The 17288-nt window shown below is 45.3% G+C and overlaps 1 protein-coding gene across 3 annotated transcripts in view; it reads left to right on the top strand.

Moving 5' to 3' along the window:
• PLCB1 (phospholipase C beta 1) overlaps positions 1–17288 on the top strand; it is a 317819-nt gene that overhangs the window by 197595 nt on the left and 102936 nt on the right. For all 3 annotated transcript variants that reach the window (XM_038131492.1, XM_038131493.1, XM_038131494.1), the window contains exons 8-10: positions 155–255; positions 1565–1731; positions 15751–15897. In XM_038131492.1, the coding sequence (XP_037987420.1) occupies positions 155–255; positions 1565–1731; positions 15751–15897 (415 nt within the window). The remainder of the gene's footprint in view (positions 1–154; positions 256–1564; positions 1732–15750; positions 15898–17288) is intronic.

Genomic DNA, 17288 nt, shown 5'->3' on the forward strand with positions numbered 1-17288 from the left:
CTCTGGGATTCAGGGGAGCTTACAACCCTGCAGAATCTGGGCTCCTCTAGGCTGCAGGAAGGAAATCAAAAGCAGCCAAAAAGTGAGTGATTATGTTGCAAGGAACATGTAAAAGTGCTGTATCTCTCTCTCACTGTTTTTTCCCATTCCACAGAATGATTCAATCCCTCAAGACGACTTCACGCCAGAAGTGTACAGAGTGTTCTTGAACAACCTCTGCCCTCGGCCCGAGATCGACCACATCTTTTCTGAGTTGTAAGGAAGGACTCTCATTGCTTTATTTATTTACTTGTCCCATTCACTGATTTTCTGGGCTGGCCATGGCAAAGGAGGTTATTTACACTATAGCAGCATGCAGTGCTGGCCAGTAACAGATTTAAATGTCAAGCAGGGCTGTTATTTAATCTTGGATCAAGGGTTCCTTTTCTCCCAGGCTTTTACCTGCACTTCTGATGGCTTGGGTTTTAAAGGAATTTGTTCCTAGAGGAGCAGAACTGCCAGGTCTTGTTTTTCTGCATTGATCAGGACAGTTTAGGTTTCCAAGAAAGTAAAGAAAGAAGAGTAATAAGCAATAACAGCACAAAATAGGAATGAGGATATGTATAATCACCCCCAAAAGCTTAATTAGGACTGGCAAAAAAATGCAGTAACTTTTAGGATTTTGTGTGATGAATTAACACCGTGAAATTAAATTAGCAGCCAGCTGCAAGTGATTTCATGCATTCACTTATGAGCTCTGTAACTGCTGGTGCTTCTGCCCCTCGCAGCAACGTGTGTGCTTCACTTTCAGCAGAGCCTGATGAGTGGAGGCAGAGCAGCAAGGAACACGAGAGGAAAGCCATTTCCAGAACACACCCCACGACCTCCAGATTGGTGAACGTGCTGTAGCGACACGAGCGAGCTCACGTTCCCCTTTTGGGGCTGCTGTCCCTAAGGTCGGGGTGGTAGAGGAGCACAGCCTGTCGCAGAATGGGTGCTGCAGACAGCCCTCAGCTCGTCTCCTGGCCCACGGGCTTCCTGGATTTCTGTCTGGCCACAGCTTGTACCAGCCTCTGCTCTCTTCACTGACTCTCCAAACAGGCTTCTTTTTGCTTGCATTACAGAGCACCTCGAAGCTTTCAGAGGGTTTATAAAAAAAGGACCCACACCAATGACCAGAATAATGAAATCAGGGCTGCTGTTATTCAGCAGTAAACCCAAATAGCTGGGCCAGGAATGCCAGCAGAGTGTTTGTGGCGAGCTGGGGACTGAATCCCGCGGCTGTTTTCTCTTTTACTTTTTAAAATAGCTTCATTCCAAGAATTCAGAGGAATGAAAGGATTTTAGCATTGCCCCAAGTCTTCCCATTGATGCCTGCAATGCTGAACGTTGTCAGAGATCTTCCACCATGATGGAGAACCCTTGGCAAAATAAATTAGCCCAGAGACACAGTGGAGCAATGTTTTTGTTGTATGATAGTTTTGTTTGAATCTTATTTCAGTTTCCTTGGGAAGTTTCAGACACAGAACAAGATTTCAAGGAAATGTATTAAAATGGCTTTGCTGTTGCTTTAATTTCTCTGCAGTGGCGCCAAGAGCAAACCCTACCTTACTGTGGATCAGATGATGGACTTCATAAATTTGAAGCAACGGGATCCGCGATTAAATGAGATCCTTTATCCACCACTCAAACAGGAACAAGTTCAAGTGCTGATTGAGAAGTACGAACCTAACAGCAACCTAGCAAAGAAAGGTCAGTGGATTTCACACTCCTGCTGCGCTCACAAGCAGTAACTCAATTGTCCTAGATGCTAGAGCAAAATGTGTTCAAAATCCAGCTGCTTTCCCAGCTGTCTGCTTTTGGGATCATACAGGCCAGAGGGACATCCTGAGTGCATTTTAAACCAGGTGAGGGAGATGGGGCTGCTTTCCCTGCTTGCTTTGCAGTGTGTGTGACTGACAGAAGAGTTGCTCTGCTGTGTGACCCTCAGCAGAAGCCTGACCATCACAATGGCTGTTTACCAGCATCCCAAATGTAACGTTGAAAGGAAAAAATCAGGGGCAATGGAACCAAATCTGTGACAATTCTATAATTTAATAATACTATTAAGTCTAGCCCTCTGCTTTTGGATAAAGCGGTGTACAATGCAAGGTATGAGATCAACTCAGTGTATTTCATGCTGTAATCACAGAAAATTCCCTTTTGAACATCTTCGGTGTTGTCAGGACTTAGCTGGGCACTTTGCCAAAACCAGGGAAAGAACTTCTGCACAAATCTCTGCGGATTTCTGCTACCACCACAAGTCTTAAAATAGCATCCAGTTTGTGTCTGCATCCCGTTTTATTCCAATCCACATATCCTGATGATTAGCCCAGCTTTTCATGTGTTTACACCTTAGAAATTTTGGAGGCGTGGAAGTATCCTGAAAAACAGATCTAATATGAAAATAAATGGTTTGGCCCAGAGATTGTGGATCCAAAAGACCCAAGAGTCTGGAGGTTAACTGAAGGCACTGCCACCTCTCCCTGGAAGCCTTCTCACCTTGACATCTTCCTGGAGGAAATCGATGTCAACACCAGTGTTGTCTCTCAAACACTTCTAATTTTTCTCCTAAGGCTTCTTGTGTTTCTAGTCCAACCAGAGGGAGTGTTTGCAGAGGTTTTGCTGGAGGGTTAAACCTGCCTCTTGGCCATATTTATGCAAACTGTCCTCTGACGTCAGCAGGAGCAGTACCTTGAGTACATGGAAACACGCGGTGACCTCCTTTCTCTTCTGTGCAAATATTAGAGCTCGGCTCTGTGCTTACCTTATTTCCCACCAGCAGCAGGAAAGTCTTTTACCTAAAAGATCATCCCCGTTACCCAAATATTAGCACTCCATATCAACCAAATAAAGGATTTATTGAAGGAGGTGTGCTGCTGTGCCAGAGTCAAAATGGAGCCACCCTCTGAGTAGCAAGAAGAGAAAACATGGAACAGAGCCCGGCAAGAAGGGTCTGTGGTGGTGTTTGCTCCCTCCTCCAGTGGGATTTGTTCACCCTGTTCCCCTTGGTGCACACATTTGCAGTGCCACAGGTGCCTGTCGTCCTGGGTGTGATTTATGTTGCTCTTAAAGAATCAGTTCTCTCTGGAAATGTTGACTTGAACCAGGGAAAGGCAGATCTCAGAGAGTTAATTCTGTTAGTGGGATTGTTGTGGGGTTTTTTTTTCCCTTTTCAGGCTTGTGCATGGGGTCCAGCTGGCACAACCTGAGAACCACCTCTGTGCTGAAGAACCACCTCCCTGTCTGGCAGCTGAGCTGCAGGAACTGGCAGCAGCTCCAGTGTAAATCCCAAGCTTTCTGCCTTAAAATGACAGGAATTGGCTAATCAGGGATGACATGGGGACACAATATTTTCTGTACATCTGCTCCGAGTTGGGAATGCAATTCACTGTATATTAAATGAAGTGTAGGTGTGCATTCATTTCTGCACTCATGGAATAATTGTCAAAAAATGCCTCGTGTCTATGAAATGTCACCAGAATGTAACCACATATTTAGAGCAGTGATTTAACCTTTTAATGTGGTGTTCTGGAGAAGGGACGATCACCCAGGCTTCCTGCTGCCAGGGCTGTTGAAGTGAAGTTTCCAGGCAGTTTTGGCCAGAAGCATGAGCACAGGTACCCGGGCAACCTCCAAAAGTGTGATGCACATGCTTGTTAGCAAATAAAATTTCATGCATTGGGAAGTTCTTTTAAATAAAATCAGGAATTTTTTTTTTCCTTAGAAATGTAAATCCAAATTTATGAAGTGGAAGCCGAGTACTGACTCCTTGCTCCCTGTTTGGGTAGTGCTGGACCTTCCCTCATCTGATGATTGTTCTTCCCAGTTTCCTGTCCCAGCTCATTGTCTGTGCCCATCCACTGTACCACAATATTCTCTTCTAATGATTCTCTCATAGCTAATTAAATGGATTTCTGGTGAGTTGTGCACTCCTCAAACTCTTTTGGGATTCATAATTCCCCTGCTCACCACTGCAGCCTTTCCTTGCCCCTGTTGCTGCTCACCTACCCTGTTCTGAGCACAGAAAGCAAGAGCTGTCCATAGTGCTTTACATTCTGGCAGCTCCTCAGGTACCTGGTAAAATCCAGTACTGGTGGTGTTGCTGGGGAAGTTCCTGAGGTGACAGAGGTCTGAGTAAAGCTCCTGCCTGTGCTCCTGCCTGTCTCTGATGTATTTTGGGTGCATTTATTGCTGGATACAGCGGAGCTTTTGCAAAATCAGCAGATAGGCGGGCTTGACAGCAGCACAGGTGAAGTGTCTGGAGTGGTGTTCCGCTGTGGCCGGGTGAACTGATGTGATCAGGGCTTTGTGTCCTGCAGGGCAGGAGGTGAATTCACTGCAGAACTGTTCCCTTATCAGGTGGAAGCAGGAGGGAGTCCCTGCTGGTGCTGAGCAGTCTGTCCCTGTCAGCAGGAGCGTGCTGGGGGCTGTGAGGCTGGAGAAGAACTTACCCTATATGTGTGTGTGATTCCCATCCCACAGAAACATGTGGTTCTTCCTTTACCTAGCAATGCAGCTCAGTTCTGGAAGTTTCTGAGTTCAGGAGGAGCTTTGAGAGCTCAAATGGCAATGTCTCAGTTGAAACCTTTCATTCTGAAAGCAGGTGAGTGCTCTGGAAGCCACAGAGCCACAGCCCCTGTGTCACTGCCACGCTCCAGGGTGTCAGAAGAGCTGGACCCACGCAGCAGACTGGAAATGAAAGCAGGGAGGAGCACAAACCCAGGGTCTGATAGGAAAAGGAGGTGTGAAAACACTAAAGCCATAAAGGATGTGTTTCCACATCGTCCTTGGAAGGAGCAAGGCAAGGGTTAGGTTATTATCAGCCTTTATTTTTAGTGGGTTTTGTGGTGGAAAGTTTAAAAATAGAGTGTGAAAGTGCTTTAAGTAATGGCATAAAGATGATGATTTTTTTTCACTCTTAAAAATGCATTCATTTAAATATTATCTCTGCTTCTTTAATTTTAAAGGACCAAACCTTTAGATCTGTACTGAGAAAAAGAGCTTTGCTCTTACATTTCACAGTGTTTCTTTCTCCAGATTTTCTCTCTGTCTCTTTGCTGTGTGTCAGCTTTGGTTTGACGTGCGTTAATAAGGATTGCAGAGGAGCTGGCTGCATCACTCTCTCCATGAATTCCAGTGTTAATTCTGTTTTGCACTGCACATTTATTGGTAGTTGTTGCGCTGAGTTTTTCTTAGGTAATAAAATTAATTAAGCAATTATCATTAAATTAAGTTATATTTAATTCTATACAGCATCTATTGTATGTATTTTTCCTATGGCAGCCTTAACACCAGGCAGCATTCACTCCAGCATCAATGTGGTTTTCCTCCTTCTTCTCTGCAATTTAAACATGTTCACCCCACTGCATTAAATTCACCTTTCAGTAACTGCTTAAGAACAATTACACCCTGGATTCTTTTGGTGGCAGAAGGGGGTCATTTCCTAGGTAACAGATTTTGATGGAAAAACAAGCACCGTGCAGCCATGGTTTTACTTTTAAGGCACACTTTGTGACATATAAAGCATAAATTCTGATGTATAAATCGCTCAGGCAAATAGTAGGTATGAAACATTTGTAGGAAGTGTTACAAACCAGTTGGAATTCTTTGGCCTCCCAACTGGAACACTTCCCCAAAAGCCCATTGACTTTGGGATTGTGTTTTCCAGCATTCCAGTTGTACAAGAGAAGAGCTCTGCACTGTTTCTGTCTCAAATATTGCCAGAACTATAGATCCCAGTCATGATTTACTGCTCTTTGAAATGTTTAAGCCACACCAAAGTTGTAGTCTAGGCTGTCAGCAGCAGTGCTAAGCTAGGTAGCTTACCAGAAAACCTTTTTAAAAATTGTTTAAAATATGTATAAATTTGTGCAACAAATGTTAGTATGGATAATGTGTCAGCAGAAATAAGTTAATGGAAATTGTTTGTCAAAATGAGTTTGCAAAGTGTATTTCTGGGATACACTGGAGGTTGCTTTTTCTAGTTAAGCTGTAAAATTAATTTCAGATCTTGCAGTTGTTTGGAACATTGCATCTCAAGTGAAAAACTAAATATAAAAATCCTTTAGAATGGAAAGACCTCAATTGTAGGGATTTTTTGCATCTGCTTTGCAGGTAAATTGTGTCACCTTTGAACTGTACCAACTGCAACAGTGATGTGGACTAGCCATAGTGGATTTTGCAACACTGAACACTCTGCTGTTGGCAGTAGAGATAATGAAAATAACAAAAATATATTTAGGGTTCCAGGGAGGGCAAGTTTTGTGCTCCTCAGTGTATAATGCTTTGAAAGATGCATGAGCTTTGCAGAAATCCATTTTGGACCTGCTGTCTGGTACCAGGAGTAGCTCCACTGACATCAGTGAAAGAGTGCCGAGTGTGAAATGGCCACACTTACTGTGGGATTTGTCTTCAGGGCTGCAGAGCACCCCTGGTGCCAGTGCAGCTTCAGCCCGGCCCTGTGCTGTCAGGCATGGGTGTGACCACACCAGTGACTCCTGCTCCACGGCCTGGAGCCCACCTGGTGGGCCCTGGGACAAACCCTGCAGGCAGCCCTCACCCGTGTGCTAGCACTGGGGGTGGCTGAAGGAGCCTGGGGTGACAGCCCCACAAAGCAAACGTGCTTGTGGAGGGTTTAGAACCTCATTCCCTCCAGCAGGAGCTCTTGCCCAGAGCTGAGAGCCTCCTGCGTCAGTATGCATTTCAGGGCTTATGGAGAGATGTTTCTCTGCAGTTGCTGCCTGTGTTGTGTTTGACCCAGCCTCGGACTGTCAGAGCCCATAAATAGAAAACTCAGTCCAACAGCACAACTGCTTCTTTTCTGCTTGTTGCTGCCTCTTTTATGGAGCACAGGGAAGTATTCCATTTTAGCAGCAGAATTTATGGTTTGAAGATGGATATTAGATAAGGTTCATTTCTGAAAATACAAAGGAGCCTGGGCTCAAGGGCTGCAGGAAACAAACGCAGATAAAGTTAGGACAAGCATGGCGTGGTTTGGCTCTTCATTGCGGCTTGTACAAATGCAGGGCTTTCAGCTGGAAAGGGCCCCTGAGGACGCAGGGAGTGGAGGCTGCTGGCTGACATCTAGGGCTGGTGGCACAGGAGCCACCAACGGGCTCGCTGCCCTCGGGCCATCCCCTTTTGTGTGCCGTTTCTGGGGTTTGCCTCCCCCCTGGCTGGGCTGGACTCAACAGACAGTCCGTGTGTGCCCTGAGGAGCCAGGCTGGTCCTTGACAGCTTTGCCATGGTGCTGTCTGTCAGGGCAGGGCTCTCAGAGCAGCGCAGCCTGTGCCGGAGCACAGCATCCATAGGGGAGGTTTCCCTTCTGGAGTCAGATGCAGTCATCCAACAATGTCCTTCCAGCAATATCCAACAACACCCTTCAGCTGGAAGGATAAATCCAGCCCTGCCCTTCAGCCCACAAACACGGCGGGGCCGGGCGCTGGGGAGGCAGGGAGAGCTGGGGAGCTAAGGGACAATGCTGGCACCAGAACACACAGGGATCTAGTGGCCCTGAATGAATTTAGGCTGGAAATCAGGAAAACTTTCCTAACAATATGGTCCTGGCACAGAGTACCAGAGGTAGTGCAGAGGGCAAAAAAGCAGTTGTTGTTAGGAGAGAGCTCAAGTTGTTTATGGAAGGGATTGTCCACTGCAGAGCCTGCAGCTGCGCAACCAGGTTTAAAGAACAGATAAGGAAGGCCCTTTAAAGGGACTAAAATCCCTTCTTTTCAGTTTATTTGCACTGTCTTCGCAGTGCCACCCCTTTATTCTTGTCCACTTCTCTTTAACGTTAATCTGTTTTCAGTTGCAGGAGTTTGTGGAAGTAAGAATGTCGCGTGTGAGTTTTCTCTTTTAGATTATTTTCAGCACTTGGAGCACACTGACACCCTTCTCTTATCTCTTCCCATGATACTACAGGGCAGTCTTTTTGGCAAGTGCATTATTAGCTTATGTAGAGAGGTATCACTTAGCAGAAAAAAATACATATTTTTAGATGTCTTTTAGTGCAGCTTAGCAATTGGAAGTAAGCCAACATTTAACATCATTCCATGTCCCAGGATCACTCTGAGGCATCGTACAGAGGATGTTTTTGAGAGGTCTGGCAAGACAGTGACATACCCCAGTGATGTCCCTCTTTCAAGTCTGTCAGAAATAACTGTACTATTGCTGGGATGAACGGTGTTTTTATCTGTCTGATTTAAATCCTTTCCACTCAGCTGCCTTAGAAATCTGCCACGTTGCAAAGTGCTCATTCCTCTGCTAGCTAGGGGCTGCTGTAAAGGTGGTTTTGTGGATTTAACTGGGTCTAAACCAACTGTCTTCTGGTATGCTGTGAGGGATATCCTGTCAGAAGGAATTTCTCCTACATCTGCTGAGAAGTCAAGAGCAGAGGATGGGTTCATGGCTGTGAAACCCTGCTTCAGTTTTGAGACTTAAGGGAGATCGGTTGCTTGGGGTTTTCCCCCACTCCTAAACAATTACTGGTTATTTAAGTTTGGATACATCTGCCTGCTGAAGTTTTAGAAACTGCTCCAAGACTTGTTTTCCTCGCCACAAACCTCTGCTTACCAGAATCCCTGAACTGTGACCACGCATTGTAACAGCAGAGGGTTTTAAAGCTGCTGCAGGCATTTAAAGGATCAATATCCATCCAAAGAAATGTGTTTCCAAGGTATAAATTTTAAGGAAGAGAAAATGTTGAGTGCTTAGAATCTTCCCTGCTTCAATGTGTGTTTTGCTGTTTTCTAGCACGGCTGGAGAAAAACCCTCCTTTTCATAGGCTGTGTAGCCCCTGTGGGTTAGAGCCCTTCCTTCCTGAGAGCCTGAGAAGGGCTGAGAAAGCCTGTGACTCCTAATAAAATAAGTAAATAAATACCACACTCAACACTGCAGTTGGTTTTAAGATCTTGTTAAACCCGGATGGTTTGTGCCTACAGGCACCAGTGAGATTTGGAAAGCTGCTTTTTTCCTCAGGTGACACTCTGTCTTCCTTTCCCTTGGGGATGGCAGTGTCCTTGGAAGGCTCCCCAAGTTTTAATTCTGGTTTAAGCAGATTTGCTGTTTGGCGTGGCTCATGTGGAAGCTTGTAGGAAACATTTCTTCCCTGGAGTGAACAGTGTCTTGGGCTGCAGTGCCTCATCTTGATAGTTCAGAAAAGTAATTTTCCATCTGCAAACATTTTCTTGCCCCCCCTTCCAGAAAAGGTAAATGATGGTGTCCACTGTTGGTTTTCTCTGTGCACTTGTACAGATGATACAGTGATACGACAGCTGGATTAGAATGGCAGGCATTGCTGGTTAGACACCTGAGCTCTGCTTTCCTCGAGGAGCCTTGCTGTGCACACAGCTCTGGATCCCGCTGTCCTTGGGTGTGTGGTATTTGCCCATGGATTCACAGGTACTGGGCCAGCTCTGCTCTGGAGCCTGCTCAGACACAGCAGGCTTGCCTTCGCCTGATTTCCCTCCCTGACTGGTCGTTCAGTGAGCATTCATCCTGATCCTGAATCAGGATAAATCACATATCTAGGGTATTGTTCCTGATCTTGTGTCATGCTCTGTCTGTGTTCCCGTCTCCCCGTGTCTCACTGCCCTGTTCCCGTGCAAGGCTGGAGTGAGGAATCTTGCTCTGTTCCTTTCTTCCTGAGGGAGTTTTCCATTTCTCTTTCAAGAACATGTTCCCATGTTCAACAAGGCAGCTTGTTTTGGTTTGTGGCCAGGTAAGTCTAATTACAGAAGGTATTTCAGTGACTGTAACTGAGGGCAGGATTGGATCCATTATGTTTTCCTCCAAGTTTAGAGAAAGGAAATGAGATTTGAGCACAACAGGATATTGTCCTGCTTTGATTTTAAAGGATTTAAGCAGTGACACAACCAATAAATCCACTGCAAGACTGTTTCCTAGCACACTTAATTGAAGCACTGCCAAGCTTTTTCAGACGCTCACCCCAAGTTTTCTAGTGCTCACTCTGGTCTCATTCCCTGTTTAATTTCTTTTTCTTAATCACCTTTTTTGATGCAGCTTCCTTTACAGATGGGTTGCTGTTCTCTGCATCTCCTCTGCTTCTCAGGGTGATAGATTCCTAGGCACCTGCTTCCCTGTTCACCTCTGTATTTTGGATTTTTCTTTGCTCCAGTGATTAGCTGTGTAGCTTGAATTGTTATTTGTGTGTTCTCATTTGATTTGTGTCTCATTTACCTGGTTCACAACAGCTTTGCCCTCTTGTTTTGCTAACAGCCACCATAGACCTGTCTGTTTTTTAAAGCCTGTGTTGTTGATTCTACCTTTTCACATTATTAAGGACTTTATGAAACCAGGCCTACTGCTGATCAGTGTTCAGCCTCTGGACTTTTTGTGCACTTCAGCTTTCAAACTCAATGAAACCCTGATCTTTTAAGCTGACCTCAGTTTATTTCTATCTGAGCTTTTTTGCAGATTAGTTTTTCCAATTAGGAAAAATCTGAGTTTAAAACTTCATTAGATGCTTCACTAGTAACCAGATGCAGTAATTCAGATAGATTGCTGTTGCTCTACTTATTAATTTGATAAGGCTGGCTGACAGTGTGAATTGTTGCCCTTACTGATCATTGAGAGAACTGCTCAAATGGAGGAGCTACTGATGATTTCTGCCCCTGGTGTGTAAATGGTGGCTGCTACTCTGATGTTTGGATAGAGCTGCAGATCCTGACCCGAGGCCTGAGAGTCTTTGCCGTCCTCACTGCTTTTTCTAAAACAAAGCAGCACTAAGATAACTGGGGTGAGGTCTGGCAACCCAGTTGTAGGGTTGGGGTCTTTTCAGTCTGGGCTGAGCTTGTACAGTGTTCTCGCCTTGTGATGACTTTGCCACCCAGAGTGGCAGAGAGGGGACAGTGCAACGGGACAGTGCTGTCCTGCCCGGAACTAAATAAGCAGAAACTCCAGAGAGCCCATTGCAATATGGCAGTGGAAATGTGTCTGCAAAGCCAAGCAGGTCTCAGCAGCACTTGGATGCAAAGCTGCAAGTGCCACCAGAGTGGCTCTGGCACGCTGTGTCCCACACAGAGCCAATTCCGTGTAAATTCCTCTTGGGAGCTGCTCTGCTCGCAGACCCAGAGAGCAGGCAGGAGCTAATGTGTGCCCAGTGTCAAGAGACACACCAGGACTCTGCGTGCTGCTCCACACTGCGCATGAAATTTTCATACCTAACGAGCTGGAAATTGCAGTTCTGTTTGTGAGAGAGAGCTCCCAGTGGGACACGATTTACAGATCCCTCACTGGATTATCAAGGATCTGCTTTGCTTGTTGGATTGTTGGATTCTTATCTTCAAATTGAGAGGGCTGCTCAGTTGTGTGGGATTAGAGCAAATGTGATTATTGTTACAGATTGCATTGGAATAAACCTGATTTCACTGTCAGACAAAATACTATTGCAATTCTGTGCTGCTGACTGGGAGATACAAGGTGCCAATTAATTGTCTCCCTTCCTTTTTGTTTGTTTTCTTTTTTGCTTTAATAACATCTCTTGGCACAGTTGTGCTTTCCAGTTACATTATAACTGAGTGGATAACAGCATGGGTGTAAACAAATGGAAAGCACTGTGAAGTTTGCAAATATACGACAGAAATGTTTAAGATCCATGTGGCCTAACCTGTTTACTGTGTAGAAGCAAATGCACATTTTAATTGTCATACACATCATCCACAAATTTTAAGGGACAAGTGAAAGCTGTTGTTGAAGTTTCAAGAATGAAATGCAAAGGGAAGTGTTCACGTATGTTGTCTTTTCTGCTGTCTGCTGTGCCTCTCTTGTTTTCCATCCCAAGACTTTTCCTGGAGGACTGGAGGGCTCCTGGGAGCAGGCTGGGCAGAGCCTAGGAAAATCAAAGAGCTGCACATCTAGCATACCCACCAAAATAAGGGGATGAAGTTCAGATCAAGCAGTGTTGGAGAAGTTCTCAGGGTTAGCTGCACTTCTATATCTCCCCCAGACTACTGCACTGCTGGTGTTCTGGCCTTTATCCTGGACCTCTGCAGAGGGCACAGAACTGCAGGAGAAGCTTCCGGAAGCTCGACCCTGCTTTGAACCCCGATGTCTTTCAGCAGGCGTTGAGTGAGCAGGGGTTTGTTGACATCCTCATGCTGGGGAGCTGGCACGCTCCCAGGGACACAGGAGCACTTCCAGCCAGGGCAGCATGCTGGTCATGCTGGCTGCTGAGGGGGCTGGCGAAGCGGGATCTTGTCAAGGTACCTGTGTCTCACTAGGCAGTGGGAGAAGGATTTCTGTGCCAAAAGCAGCCGGTGCTGTTTCCAGCCCTGGAGGCTGCGTGGGAACAGTTTCCATGGGCTGTCACCTGTGTCTGCCCTAGCACTGTCACAGGCCCCACAGGAGAAATGTGCCTGGTTCTCTGGATCTGGCCAAACAGGACTAAGAAGAGCCTTGTGATAACACAGGAAGTCTTCAAAGAGAGGAGCCTCTGAGAAGTACAGTCACAAAGTACAGTCTGTCCTGTCAGCCTCTGCCCTGCTGGAATTCCTGCCTCGTGGCAAGTGTGTGATCACCATCTCCCTGGGATGGGGATGTTCCACATCTCATGAGCTACACAAGAAAACATTTTGGTTGATGAATGTTGCCAACATCTAAGAACCACAGAAAAGAGGATTCACTTAATTACCCCTGGAAATTCTGTGGCTTTTTTTATAGATCATTTGCCAGAAGTGTGTCACCTGCCTGAAGACTGCTCCCAGGAAAAAGGACCTGGGATAACAGAAGTGGCTTCTGCTGTATTTAGAGCAGACAAATATTGACTAGAAAAGAGCCTTGATACTTGTGGACAAAGCAACAGTTACATTTTTATGTGCTTTTCTCTGAACCGGGAACATTCATGTATTCGATCCCTTGTGATAGGTCTTGAAGGGTATGGGATCGTGTAGCTGGAGTTAATAAGGAGTTCTTCTGAGATGCTTAGAGTTTGCCCTTCATTTGTGCTTTTCTTTTCTTTTTCCCTCCCTTGTAACTACTTTGGAACAATCAGGTGGAGCTAGGGATGCAGAAGAAGATCAAGCTGCACAAACACTTCCCATGTTTCATATAGTGAAGCTGATCACAGTCAGGAAACTCAATAGACCCTCTCAACATATTCCTCTTCTAGTAGGAAATTGCTTCTCCTTCCTATAAAATTGTAATGAAAAAATGCCAGATTCTGTTGACTTCACTTGGTTCCCAGCGTGGTGATTCTTTTCTGATCTCTGCATCAATTCCACCACGCTGAGCAGCAGTTTGAGGTGTTCTGTGGAACCACTCACTAAGAAACTGCCTCGAGTATTTCTGCATGAGTGTAGAGCACAGAGACAGGCACGGACAGACACTGCCACACTTGGCAGTGCCTTCCCAAACTCTTGGAAGTTTTTAATTCAGGTACATTATCTAGATTATTTCTAGATAATCTTCGTGCATGTGTGCAGCTACACATTTCTAATTTTGAGGTTTTGGGAATGTCTGTGGCTAAGAATACATTAGACACTTCTGTATTTCTCCTCCACACTTGTTCTTATATTTTTCAGGCACAATAAAAACATTAAAATGGATCTGTTATTTACCAAACTTTAGCTGGCCACTTCTGTGTGCTTTGGGGAATCAAGTCAAAAATGTGCAAAGTGTGAGGGGAAAACATGCAGAGTGAGGCAGGGAAGGTGCAGAGTGTGAGGGAAAGAGGACAAAGTGAGAAGGGAGAGGATGAGGAAGCTCTTGCCCTCTTCAGCAGGAGGTGCCTCCATGGCACTAAGTTGTGTTGAACATTTCAATTGGCCAGGTGCCTCAGGAAAAAGGAGGCATTTCTGTGTTTGTGCTGGTTTTAAGTGTTTCAGCAAAGCACTACTGAGTGACCCCATAGGGAGGGAAATTGTAATTAATCAGATAAATTAGAGAAGAGGTGTTTGAAGGGGAAGAAAAATAAATTTCTTGTGCTGGCAAGCTCCAAGCCCTGCAGAGAGAAGGATTTCACTGGGGGCTGTAGCTGCTGACATGGCTTCCGCTGTGGTTACACCGATGTGAGTTCCATCCCAAGAGACATCAGATCAAATTTAACATGGCAGTGGTGAGAGAAAAAGACAAGCTAATTAACTCTACAACTTGAACTATATAAAGCACAATGGGTATTTTTTGAAGTTTCATCAAACTTTTAGGGCTAAGATAATTTTAATACAAAAAGCCAAAAAAATCTGGCATGTCTCTTTGTCTTTGCATTATGTGTCCCTTGTCTCTCTAACTTTTTATACCTAAACATACCATTAAATCCTTCTATTATATATCCAAAGATAAAAGGTGACAACTGTAATTGAAACAACTGAGCACGTGTTATTTTTTTCTGCCTGTGTCTGTGTGAAGGTGTAATATGTTTGAGGAGACAGAGAACACATCTTACCACTTCATTGGGACTGGTTTTTTTGGATGACTTCCACCAAGGATCACCCTCTCTGCAGTTGGCCTCAGAATATTATTGACACTGGTCACAAAGAATCTGCTCTTTAATATCCAGGACACAAAGCCCCTTTGACATCTGCCATCTCCATTCCTCAGACAAACTCTCACTGCTGCACTATTGGCCGTAATTGAACTCACAAATTGCTTCACTTCCTGCAGTGCTGTTTAACTGTGGTGGGGAAATGGCCTTCTAGAGGCACGGGCTCAGGCACGGGTGTAACTGTGGCTGCCCCCCGTGAGTGGTGTCAGTACCAGCAGCAATCACAGTGGAACATCTCCCTCTGGAAAGCACACCCCTGGTGGGCAGGTGCACTCAGGATTGTCACAGGGGGAACATCTCTCTCTGGAAAGCACACCCCTGGTGGGCAGGTGCACTCAGGATTGTCACAGGGGGAACATCTCCCTCTGGAAAGCACACCCCTGGTGGGCAGGTGCACTCAGGATTGTCACAGGGGGAACATCTCCCTCTGGAAAGCACACCCCTGGTGGGCAGGTGCACTCAGGATTGGAGCACGAAGATCACTTGGAGAGCCTTGAAAACTACGTGTGCATGACCCAGCCTGTGTGTATAACAAAATGCAAGTGGCAGCCACACTGGATTTCTTTTTAGTCTACATGTACCAATTGACACCCTAAAGTCACCTTTATGCAGAAGGCCTGACAGCCAAACTCCTCCTGATGTAGTAGGAACAGCTCCAGTGAGATGAATGGGGGTGTTTGAGCTGAGGACAGGACTCAGCTTTCTAATCTGACAGCAGCATATGAAATGCTCCTTTGTGCACTCCATGAGATATCAATTAGAAGACAAATATAAAAATTACAAAGCAAAGCTCAGTTCCCACTTGAAAGGCAGTCCACACTGACACTGACCCAAACTCCAGAGAGGCCAGAGTTACCTGTGTCTGTAGCAGCTTTCTTGGTGTCCTCTGGAAAGCCTGCTTTCTTCAGTCCCCCAGAGACCCCTTTCACTGATGGGCTTAGATCTGTTTTTGCTGTAATGTGATTCCCCCGTGCACTTGGTTTTCTGTAGGTGCTGATCATGAAGGGACTTGTCTTTGTTACAGCTAAAGGGATGTGTGCTACAGCAACTTGTGTGGCTGAACATGAGGCAGGAGGAACTAAAGGGCATTTGGATAACTAGGGGAAAGCCAGGCTCTGGTGGTTCTGTGTCTTTCACACGTGCCTGTGTGTGAGTGCACGTTGAATTTAGCTGCATGTCACAGAGTCTGCAGCTGAATTAATCGGTGCTTTCCTGGTGTGTGCTTCTCTCAGGACAGATATCTGTGGATGGATTCATGCGCTATCTGAGTGGAGAGGAGAACGGCGTCGTTCCACCTGAGAAACTGGATCTGAATGAGGACATGTCTCAGCCACTGTCACACTACTTCATCAACTCCTCACACAACACCTACCTCACAGGTACAGCACCCTTGGACAGATCTAATGCCTTGCTTGCAAAAATTGTGAGTGTATTTTCAGTGGTAACGTAAAATACACTGAAATAATCAGCGTTAAACAGATGATGGGAGTTCATTCTTCAGGGAGGCACGGGTGGCCCTTGATTTTTGTTGCAGCCGCAACACAAGTGCATCAAATATACTTTTATAACAGGTTGCTTTGTTCAGATAAGGTCTGGTCAGAAAGCCGGTGAAGTCCCTGGAAAGTTTCCCTCGAATGGGATTGCAGATTAAGGCCCATCTTTAGGGAGGAGAATGAACATTGTGCTTTTTATGGCAACAAGGGTAGCAAGAGAAGTGTGCAAAGCAGAACAGGGGAAACATCTCTGCAGCTCATAAATCTGCCCATAAACATTAAATCTGGCAGCTTGCTGTGCTCCATGACATCTGCTTTGATTCAGAGATTAGGGAGGTTCCAACATGGCACGTAACTTCCTGACAGCCCATAAAGCCAGGAGGGGAGATCTGTTCCCTGGCAATATTGAACATCTGAGCTGAAACTTTTAGGTGCTGTTGTGTTTTTCAAGAGGCTGAGCACCCAGAAGCTCCCGTTAATTAGAGTTACAGTCTGAACTGTATTGTTGGCACAGCAAAGTCAACAATGCTTTAAGACTCAGAAGAAGCTGAGGCAGTTTAGGAATTTGACTTTTGGCGTTTGTTTTCTAGTCCAAGGTTCTGTTAACTCGTGAGAAAATAATTGCAAATTTACTATTTTAGTTTGGTTTACGTGGGAACAAATGTTTGAGGCAAGCAGATGTGCACAGGGGGTTCTCTCCTGTTTGATTTGATGTTTGCTTTGTCCTGTCATGTTTGCTGATGACTTAGCATTATGTTTAATTTTAAAAAATGATGCTGCACTGAGTGCTAAAAATGTGGTTTATGTGTAATGTAGGCTTCTTAATGCTATTAACAGGCTGGCCTTAACTGACCAACTCCTTCAGAATGCCAGTGTGCCAAACACAAACAAGCCCAGGCAGTGGTAGTGCCCACTTTGAGCAGACCTCAGGGGAGTTACTTTCATCTGCTCTGTGTTTGTTACAGCTCCTTCTCCAGCACCTTTGCCAGCTTTCACAGAGTGAATGAACTGTCATTGTTTCCATGAGACACCATTCTTCAAGGGTTTATATCTCAGCTGTAAAACGTGTTTTGGGCTAGAACTTGTCACACAAGTATTTGTTTTGACAGCGACTTTCTTTCTCTGAATTAAAAGAAACGAAAATCAGTGTGGCCACTTTTAAGTTATGATTCCAATATGCAGAAATTTATGCTCCTTGGTGGAGCGAAGACATGGCCAAAGCAAAAGCAATTTTAAACTGTGATGCTTTGCAGCCTCTTCCCTCCAATATGGACTTT

Source organism: Motacilla alba, chromosome 3 (genome assembly GCF_015832195.1).
Source record: "Motacilla alba alba isolate MOTALB_02 chromosome 3, Motacilla_alba_V1.0_pri, whole genome shotgun sequence".
In the NCBI taxonomy this organism is placed as follows: Eukaryota; Metazoa; Chordata; class Aves; order Passeriformes; family Motacillidae; genus Motacilla; species Motacilla alba.